The 11,186-nt window shown below is 32.9% G+C and overlaps 1 protein-coding gene across 2 annotated transcripts in view; it reads left to right on the top strand.

Moving 5' to 3' along the window:
* Positions 1-11,186, top strand: part of Pabp2 (poly(A) binding protein nuclear 1) — a 35,816-nt gene that overhangs the window by 17,362 nt on the left and 7,268 nt on the right. The window contains exons 4-8 of one of the 2 annotated variants that reach the window (XM_018549349.1): positions 7,572-7,639; positions 7,745-7,986; positions 8,852-8,944; positions 9,087-9,160; positions 10,249-10,282. In XM_018549349.1, the coding sequence (XP_018404851.1) occupies positions 7,572-7,639; positions 7,745-7,986; positions 8,852-8,944; positions 9,087-9,120 (437 nt within the window). In that variant the 3' untranslated portion in view covers positions 9,121-9,160; positions 10,249-10,282. Of the gene's footprint in view, positions 1-7,571; positions 7,640-7,744; positions 7,987-8,851; positions 8,945-9,086; positions 9,161-10,248; positions 10,283-11,186 lie in introns of those variants that run through there. The other variant, XM_018549350.1, reaches the window with a different exon arrangement.

Here is an 11,186-nt window from a genome sequence, read left to right as displayed (position 1 = left end):
TGATTATGAACTTAATTATGCGAGTGAGATTAAACATTTATATCAAACAATTTTTATATTTATATACATATTTATTTTGCGTTTATAATTTTATAATACAATAGTTTGTACATTGTTAACGATCTTGCGTTTTTAACATTGAAAATGACCTAATGAAGGTCGAAACGTTTGTTTTTATATTTTATTAAACTTTATATTTATTTATTTTTAATTAATGACAGTTTATTGCTAAGACCTTTATATTTTATCTAATGTTGGCTCGTAGCCCTGTTTTGTATTAATTATTTTTTAAATTTATTGAGCCTTGTTATTTACATATTTTTTAATTTAATTTGTTGTACGCTGGTCTAACAATACGTGGGAAAAATAATTAAGAGCACGTTATTTTCAAATTATTAGAGTTGCGTTCAAGACCGACTGTGTTCGGCGCGCAATTTTGGGGGAACTTTTCAGATAGATTTGTGTTTGAAGACCGACGATTGTTCGGTGCGTTAGATAGGGGGAGAGGGAACACGTATATTATTTAAAAATATTGTGAAGAATATTACTACGTCGACTCGCCATCAGAGGTCTATCGATATTTGTGAAATTCTCGCAAGTGCTGAAATACGCATATATCACTTTATATAGAATCTCGATTTATTAACTTACACCGGCGTCTAAGGTAGGCTCCCACTACATTACCTTACTGATGAGTCCAGTAGTGGAAGCCGGGACGAAACGCCAACTTGTGATATTCTTCGCAATATACTAAATTAATTTTAAGAATTCGGTTGCGGCTGTTGAGGACTCTGTGAAGTCAAAACTGTCCGTATATACCGATATTATTATTACAATAAATTTATATATATTTCTAACAACTAGTATAAGCTCAATTTGTTCTTGATCTGGGAGGTATATTAAGTTTAACTTCATTTTAAAGCTAAAAGATGTCATTTCAAAATGACTACAGAGGGGTGGGAGAGAGTTCAACTTAAACGGATTTTGAGGTCGCTGAAAAGTAGGGGCCGAGAATTAATTTGTACACCTAATATCTAATCATGTTATGTCAGTTTTTTTTTAAACGAAGCAATGATGTCAATATAAAACAATTCTTCGTTTGATAGCGAGAAAGGACAGTCAGTGTATAAAAATAATTCCAGTCTCAATTTAAATAGAATAATATTGGATAGATAATGATTGTATGTTATTCTTGAATTAACCTGTCGTTATGAAATTATCGAATGTGTGTGTCAATCGCAGAATTTGTCAATATATATATATAAAAACCACAACACTTATGTAACACTTACAATAATCATGTGAATTATATATTTTTCATCCGTTTATTGTAAATTATGACACTTGGCAATTTTAAATTAGATGTTAGATAAGAAAGATCCATGGAGAGATCCACCTTAACTGTTACACGTATGTATCTCGAATGTCACAAGAATCTATCGACTAAACCTTATTGTTTGTTATTATTTGAAATTAAATTTAATATATAAACATATATGTCATTTAGAGATGCAGTGTCTTTTTTCAAGTTTATACTATCTGATTGTTCTTTAATATGTAATGTTTCTGAAATAAGTCTCTTATTACAGTTTGATTCTGAGTCTAGAATTTTAATAACATGCTTTCAATCAAAACTATGGTTACATTGTAATGAATAATTCGTTACAACAGAATATCTAGAAGAATCAAGTTTTGTTATTATTAACATGTTCATTTATTCTAGTGCTAAGTCTCCTTCTACATATGCATAGTCTCCTACGCAATTATTGCATTGTATCTTATAAACTACATTGTTGTTATAAAATTCTTTTTTATTTTTATGTATCTTTATAAATCTATTCAACTTATTTATACATCTATAACCCATACTATAAACTGATCTACTAATTATACGCGTGATAGACTGCGTAACACTGTGGATGAACAGAAATACAAAAAACTCTTTATTAGTGACCGCATTAAAGTTATTATCAACTATGTTGTTATCATTATTTTCAAATGTATGTTTTGACAGTAACTTTTTTATCTTGTATTCATCAATTTAAATATCAATTCCATGGGGTATCCGTTATTCAGAAGTGTTTTGATGCACATTTCTAAATTTTTTGGTAAAATTTGTGATAACAATGCTCGATCTATTAAATTGTATATGTATAGTACCTATCTTGTGACAAAGGGGATAGTTGATAGATAAATACGAAAGGTATCTACTTTAGGATGAATTAAAATGGTCCACCCTGTATCTATATATATCTATATTGCTTAAAATTGACGCATTCATGATACAATGAAAGATGCTAATCATACGTAAACGCACGACCTTTATGGTACGCAGTATGATTTGCTAACTTTTTAAATGCCTATAATTCAAGAAATAATGTAACCCCAGTATTTTGATATTAGAATTTTTCGTCTTAAGGAGGTTCGAGCGTTAGTCGAAATCTAATTTAGAGACTTAATTTTTTAATATGATGTAGATAAACACTGTATACAAATAATCCCACAAGTCAGGGAAATGTCAGAGAATTTAAAAATGCGTCAGTAAAGTCAGGGAAAGTCAGGGATTAAGTACACTTGTCAGGAAAAATAAAATAGCTGTAAAGAAATTTATTTATATCACGGCGTCACAATTGATAAAAATCATTGATAATATTCTGCTTCGTTTTTCAAGAAACTCGTCCTACAATTTTTTAGCTTTATGATTTGCCGTGATCTTGCAGTGCTAATTCACTATTGTCTTGTGCACGTATGTTGTGCACGTATTTTGTTATGACTAGCTTTTTTTTCGATTGTTGAAAATTATCTGCATCTACGTTTAATTGTTGGATCAATAAAATATTTAACATTTTCCATATTAGGATAAAAATACAAGAAACATTGCAAAATATGTATTATTCAAAGTCAGGAAAATCTTAAAATTTTGTCAATCAATCAGGGAAATGTCAGGAAAGGACCCCGCACGTTTCTTATGGAAAACGGCTTTCGGTGGATTTGGCTGAAACTTTGATAATTTGTAGATTATGTGATCCCGGTGAAAAGTTGCCATTGCCCGAACTTGATTCATTGAGCCGTTTGACCTGTAGAGGTCGTTGAAGATAGGGAATAGGCGATTGCCACTGCCGTCGTATAGGCAACTTATCAATTCCTTCCTTCCTTCCTTTACCCCAGCTACTCTCCTACTTGCCCCCTACCACTCTCCTACTCACCCCCTCCTCTCTCCGTCCCATTATTTGTATCAGCTCCAAGTGTTGCTACGCTTTCACTGAATTTCTGTTTTCTATTCGAAAATTGACTATAATAATTTTGTGCCGACTGACTTTCTCCGCGGAATTTAGTGCACATGTACCCAGAGTTCGAGCACCCGAGTTGCAAGTGCAATAGTAACATTGAATGGGAGGGTCCCGAACATCCATATCATGAATATCATGATCGTGTGTTGGTCAGTACGATATCCATAATTGATATTTCGTTGCATTGCGGAATCGAGAGTACACTCTAACCCTTATTAAACCAGATTGTGGTATTATCTGTTCGTCCCTCAACATTTCAAGCTGGAATTCTTTCGATTCCTCTCTTTGTATACTTTATCCTGTATGTACGATGGTGCCATATGGATTTGGTAAATGCCAACAGTAAAGCCCAAGACACAATGCGAGGGAATAGCGATAACGATAAGTTTCAACCTACCAAAAATTTGTATTCCGGTGTATTCGATTTCTGATGAGTTGAAACTTATCGCTATCGCTATTCCCTCGCATCGTGTCTTAGGCTTAAGATCACTCAAGATATCTAAGTCCAAGAAAATCGGGAATATGTTGGGTAAGCGTACCCACTTCTGAGCTTTACGAGTGTTCAGATGTTCAACTTCCACAAGTGCTTAAACGACATTTGTTTCATTTGATTTTTCCAGTAATTGTAAAACGACAGAATGATATATCGCTATTATTATGTTACGCTACGTATTTCACTGTGCAGATCTGCGAACAGTTATACAAATTCATCACTCACTCGCTTTGAGAGAAAGCGTGTAGGGAGGGAGGGAGGGAGGGAGGAAGGAAGGAAGGAATTGATTTAGTTGCCTATGCGGCGGCAATGGCAGTCGCCTATTCCCTATCTTCAACGACCTCTACAGATCAAACAGCTCAATGAATCAAATTCGGGCAATGGCAACTTTTCATCGGAATCACATAATCTACAAATTATCAAAGATTCAGTCAAATCCACCTAGTGCCATTTTCCATAAGAAACGTGCGGGGTCCTTTTAGGATTAAAAATTTGTGACAATTCTGAATACGTTTTTTTGTAATATCATTCTGAAATTGACCATTTTAACATAGCGTCTTATGGGAGACAGTTGTTTCGAAGTAGATAACCACCGATTTATACACACTCAGCCAATTTAGGATTTTAAAAATTAGGGTTTGACAGATGAAATATCAACAATTGCGTATAAAACAGGACAATCGGATTTGACCGTATGGATTCAAAACTTTATTGTCACAAAGTTTATCTTTACCTCACGGATCGTATTACTAGTAACAAGATAGGGTAAATTATCTAGGATAACGGAAGCAGCTCCGATTCTCTTGACCTTGACATATATTGTCAAGATCATGACCCTGAATAACCTCCAACAAGTTTTAGCTGTCACTCGTCCTTCGTTAAAAAGTTATTAACAAAAAAGTTTTAAAAAAAAAAACGTTTTATTTCCGTTAAATATAATTTTAAAAAATTAGTAAATGACAATATAATGTTAAATAAATGACTGAATATCTATGTAGAATTATGTTACGATTCTAACGGATCCACTCATTATTTCAAAAAATTTTTCAATACGTTTATTAAAAGTATATAGTTTTTTTTAACAAAAATTCAGCTATATAATGTTCATAATGGTACTCTCTTGTACCAAAACGTGGAATATATAATACAATCAATATACACTATCATTTGTACAAATATATTCAGAATGAGAAGTAGCAACTGAATGCTTACTATTTGAAGAACTAAGTAAGACTGTGCGATAAAAATTTGTAAATACAAGCGTGATACCCACCAAAACAAATGAACAATGTAATCATGTGAAATAGTACATTAGGAATGTCATGAACAGAAAAAGAAATAAGTCATACACCCCTTTACAAGGCGAAAGAAGTAGTTGCTTCATGTGAGTCATCGCTAGAGCCCGGATTTTCCGCCGACGGACGTACCAATTCGAGTCGATCGTAGCACGTTCCTATTCCCACTACCACTCGTCATGCCCGAAGCCGTTGCTTGAAGCATCGATAGGGGGGAACGCGGCGGTGGGATAATTAACAACAAGACAATAAAAGCATCTTCTCCAAGGTCTTACAAAAACAAACTTCTTTCAAACAGGACTTAAAAATTTTCAAGTACGCGCCTATTACTTCTTCCGACGTAGAACGCAACTTTTCTCAGTATAAAAATATATTGAGCGAAAAACAAAGAGGCTTCAATTACAACAATTTAAAAATGTACTTTATTGTGTGTTACCTTTATAAATAAAGAAAGTTATTACAAAATGTCGAATAAAGTTATTTTGAAAGTATTCGAAATAATGGGGAAAATCTGGAAATAACGGTTTAATGTATTTGCTATGTTTTAGTATTTTTCTCGCTTGTATTCCGTTCCTTGTTTCGAGTAACACCGTTGCCACACCACCGTCGCTCATAGTTCCGACGAACCATCCGACCGTTACGGACCGTTTCGGTTCGGGTGCTCTTCATTGTATATTTTTGAAAGTGTTGCCGACTTTGAATGTGCATTTTATCATACAGATGCGTGTCCGCGGTTGAGCTCGTCTCGATTGTTCGTCATTTGCACCTTTTGACGACCTGGGCTCTCATGACGCGCGTTATTGCGGCGTGACGACGCCGTAGACGCAGGCGCCCGGAGACCGGTCGAGCAACGCCATTCTCGCGGTCATTGCATCAGCAATTTTTGAAAGTGTTGCCGACTTTGACTGTGCGTTGACTCACATATATATCTTTTTGGGTATGACTGGCCACGTTAATCCGATTTCATAACGGAACCTGGGCCAACTAAATTAAGAAGAAGAAGACCACCGTCGCTCCCCACCATTGATACTACACCGAGCGTTGCAACCTTTAGCGACGTGAAAGTGGGGAGAGCTAGCTACGATCAACGCGATCTTAGAACTTTAATCCGGGCTCTAGTCATCACAAAAATTCTATACATTTTCGTAAACGTAGTAGTTTACGATTATTCACGCGAAGCGATAGCTACCTCACACCAACAAATGGAATGGGTTAGGTTATTTTTAACAGTAGTGGAGCCTCCCCCCCACAGGGGGGGTGGGGCGAAACCTACTGCTTCTACACGCACACACTTTTATATATTGAATGTAATCCTACGTTGTTTTGGGTAATTATGGCAGTAGGTTCCGCCCCCCCCCCCTGCGAGGGAGCTCCACTACTGTTAAAAATAACCTAACCCAACCCATTTGTTTGTATGAGATAGCTCTCGCTGCGCATGGAAAGTTGAAATCTACGTGCAACAGTACAATCATAGAAGTTGTATGTGCGCCTCTTGCAGGGGAGAAGGGGGTGAGAGTTGCTTCACGTGGAACGTTTAACATTTCTAAATAGGGGGAGGAAGTGTAGAATAAAGTTGGAAGGCACAATAGGCACAGACAATACGCGTAGGCAGGGAATAACGAGCCTTCCAATCAGAGCTCTGAGGTATAAGTTCGATATTATATCCTACAGCTCTGATTGGACGGATCATTATTCTCTGTTGCCTGTGCCTATTGTGTTTAAGCTTTAATACTTAATATCATATATGTATAGCAAAAATATTACGTTATTTTTAAAAGTTTTTTGTTAATAACTTTTTAACGAAGGACGAGCGACGGCTGAAACTTGTTGGAGATTACTCAGATTCATGACCTTGACAACATATGTCAAGGTCAAGAGGATCGAAGCTGCTTCCGTTATTCTAGATAGTTACCATGAGTTACCACAAATAGTAGTAACAGACTTGGCAACGCCGCAGTGCACAGCTGATACGAAGCCGACAAAAGCAGCAATGACTTTCTCTCTCCATTTCATTTTCCTTTTTGTACAAAATCGGCCTTTATACCGATTCTGTATTTCTCCCTTATAATTCACCATGATCGCCATACTTAATCGTTACTGCCCGTCATGTCGCGAAGTACAACGTTGCTAGGTGTATACTCGACTTCTCGAATCCTTGACAATCTTATACATTTGTTAATATTCTATTCAATAATAATTTACTAAGAATACAGCACATAAATAATATCCACAATTTTTTTCAGTTGCATTTTGATTCCAAAGTAACGCTCGAACCTCTTTAAAATGATATCGGGAATCTATTATATTTTTAAGCGTGTAACGGATGTCTTATAGCGCGCGCGCGCACACGCGCACACACACACACACACACACACACACACACACACACACACACCCACACACACGCACACACACGCACACACACACACACACACACACACACACACACACACACACACACGACCTAAATTCTTATTGCACATTTCATTTCAGCAAGTCCATTAAATATGTCATTAGAAGATAAAATGGAAGTTGATAACCGGTCCATTTATGTCGGTAATGTAAGTTTATTCATGATTATTAAAATTTGTAGCGTTCTTCTCTTATAAAATGTATTTTATAGTTTATGATAATGTTGCAAAGATTAAAACTTGATTTCTTTGCAGGTTGATTATGGCGCTACAGCAGAAGAATTGGAGCAACATTTTCATGGCTGTGGAAGTGTCAATAGAGTTACAATCTTGTGTAATAAGTTTGATGGTCACCCTAAAGGATTTGCTTATATTGAATTTGCCGAACGCGATTCTGTACAAACTGCAATGGCCATGGATGAGTCTATGTTCAGGGGACGTCAAATCAAAGTAATGCCTAAAAGGACAAATAAACCAGGTTTCTCTATGACAAATAGGTAATTCTTTGTTTTATAGGTAACGTGTCCTAATTATAATTTATAAAATATAATTCATAAACAATATTCAATTAAAGACCGTTTAATGTAACAACAGAACATAATACGAATACAAAGCCTATAACAGTCTAGCTTGGATCTTAGTTGCTTAGATATAATTTTGCGTGAATTTACATACTAATGTGTGTAGCCCTTCTAAACTGCGTACTGAATGATTGTCGGTTTTGAAACACAACTTTAATAAACTGTCGTAGTCACGAATTAAATTGATTAACAATTTAATAATTAATAATGCTCTCTTAGTGTCTTATATCAATGTTAAACTATATTAAAATCTGAAAATAATAATTCTTATTGCGAAAAATATTATTTTGGCCGGGAGTCGAACCCGGATCACTTGCTTTACGCGCACAAGTGTCCTAATCAATTAGACTACCGAGGCTTTAGTAATATTCCTCACAATAACTGGTATATGTGAAATGACGAACGTTTTCAGGCACGTAAATAAACAATATTCAATTAAAGATCGTTTAATGTAATAACATAACTAATACGAATACAAAGCCTATAACAGTCTAGCTTGGATTTTAGTTGCTTATAATTATAATAATATAATAAATTTATTCATAATATAATAAATTTATATAATTGTAATAATTATATAATAATTATAATAATTCATAACTTATGAACAATGAATTGGTATTAGAATTTTCTTAAAATGATTTCGGGAATCTATTTTTAAGCGCGTTAACGGACGTCCTATATACATGAAATTACTAGTTAACATTATGTGTATGTAACTCAAATTTATTTAGGTCTTCCAACTTCGACATTTCTACGTTATTTCTTCTTCTATTTATAGAGGTCCCAGAGGTGCGAGAGGCTATCGAGGTATGGCTAGAGGAATTATTCGTGGTAGTGCATACTTTGGATACAGACCTACAAGGCGTCCTAGGTAATAATTGATTTCCATTCGATTTTACTAGTTTCTAATGAATACATTAGCCATTATTATATTATAATATTTTTGTTCTTTAAAGAAAAGAATTTGCTTTGTTTTTTACAAGTTCCATTACTTTAAATTTATTTTCTTGTAGGAGTTACAGACGTGGTTACTATATGCCATATTGACCATTTTAAAGTGTGGCAACATTATTTTACAAGTGTCAAGGTAAGTTTTTATTTTAACTTATATGATAATTCTTATTTATCGCTCAAAGAAAAGTTCTCAGTATAAAAGGGGTAATTTCGCTTTTTTATTCGACTGTAATTGTGTCAGTTTTATAGTTCCTCGAGAAATATGAGAAAATATAATATTTATAAAAGAACATTTCTTTGAACGTTTTTATATTTTTAGAAGTTTTTTTTCCGAATTTTATGCATTATAATAATTCAAGGAAAGGCCAGAAATGCTCGAATTGTGAATTATAGTTCGAATCGGAATAATTATACAAATGTTTACACACACCCACGCACACACATAATGAATCAAAGTTGTTTAATTAGATGTTTTTGAGTGATTTTTGATATTTATTTCGTGTTCACTTTGTTATTAAATCATGTTAAATATCAAGATAGATGTATTTGAACATGAAGATAGATACAGTCTTATATCTATCGGGACTATTCATAAATAATCAAATATTCTTTTAAATAACATTTTTCATAATGAAAAAGTAAAATTAAAGAATATAATTTACTGGTCATTCCTCCACATGATTTAGATTACAGAATTATGATTTAATAGTAATTATTCTTTAATTTCTAGTAAACTTAATTTTAATATATATATGATCTGATGTATCTATATGATCGGACTTAGTAATGTAACAAAATTAAATTTATGAACAATTATATATTTTCTTTATTCGTTGGATGTAATAAAATATCATATCTAGATACATTAGTATTGACACTTGGCCATAATAAATATCTATACTATTAAAAAAACGTTAAAATATATATCAAATTGCAAAATAATATTTTATTTCGTTTCACATTTCTACATATGACATTTTTAGTCTAGCTCATCTAAAGAAACTATATTTTTAATTCCAATTGAACATGCACATATTTACTATTTTATAAATTAAAAGTATAGAATATGGCCTTGTGAGATATAACATTGCAAATTGTAAGTTTTTGTGGAAAATTGATTAACAATTCACACAAGAAACTTACAAACATGTATGTCATCATGCATTGTATTGAAAAAAAGCGATTAAGATATTTAAGTAAATTCTTATAATATGTCCACAGAAAAAAAAACTGATACGAAGGGAAAAAAAAAGAGAAAAACATCATGTCAAAAGAAAAAAAGATTGGACAGATGGGCACAATTAATTATATTTGATTTAATAATTATTACATAAAACTACAAATGTAGAACAGCGATCATTCACTATTGTAGTTCAATAAATTTTTGTTAAGAATTTAATTTTAGTAAATTTTTTATTAAGTTAAATTTTGTATCCGCCTTAAAACTTTTTCAAAATATTTGGTTTTACAATTCATATGTTTCCATTATTTTATGTATCTGATGCAAAATACATTTCAAAATACATATATAATAAAATTATTTAATCATTTAATGTAAATAAATAATTTAATTAGATTTCGCTCGTTTCTTGCAATGCAAAGTATAAAGAAGAAACGATGTGAATCTAGCGGTAATAAGATTTTTTTATAAAATAAATTTCTAGTTTACAGTTTCGGAACTCACGAATCTTTTTTCAGCGATATAAGTATTAGATAAATTAATGCATGATTTCATCTCCTAATCATCGTGGTTCTTCTTCTTCTTGAAATAAAGCTCTTTTAGGAATTGTGACAAAATTCCAAAAAGAGCTTTATTTCAAGAAAAAGAACCACGATGATTAGGAGACAAAATCATGGGTTAATTTATCTAATATATCGTTGAAAAAGAACCTGTTGAGTTCTGAAACTGTAAACTAGAAATTTATTTTATAAAATAAAATCTTATTACCGCTCGATTTAGACCGTTTTTTCTTTATACTTTAAATAATTTAAGTTTTATACTTTAATATAATCACATTATATTACAAATAACATATTATAATTACAGACGTTATATAATTAAGTATTGAAATACTTGAGTTTAAATTTAGTTTTTGCAAATTTATAAAATAATCTAACAATCTCTCTCTCTCTCTCTCTCTCTCTCTCTCTCTCTCTCT

This window comes from Cyphomyrmex costatus, unplaced genomic scaffold, assembly GCF_001594065.2.
Source record: "Cyphomyrmex costatus isolate MS0001 unplaced genomic scaffold, Ccosl1.0 scaffold81, whole genome shotgun sequence".
NCBI classification, from domain to species: Eukaryota; Metazoa; Arthropoda; class Insecta; order Hymenoptera; family Formicidae; genus Cyphomyrmex; species Cyphomyrmex costatus.
The sequence above is the reverse complement of the archived record's forward strand: the minus strand, read 5'-3'. Positions and strand labels throughout refer to the sequence as shown.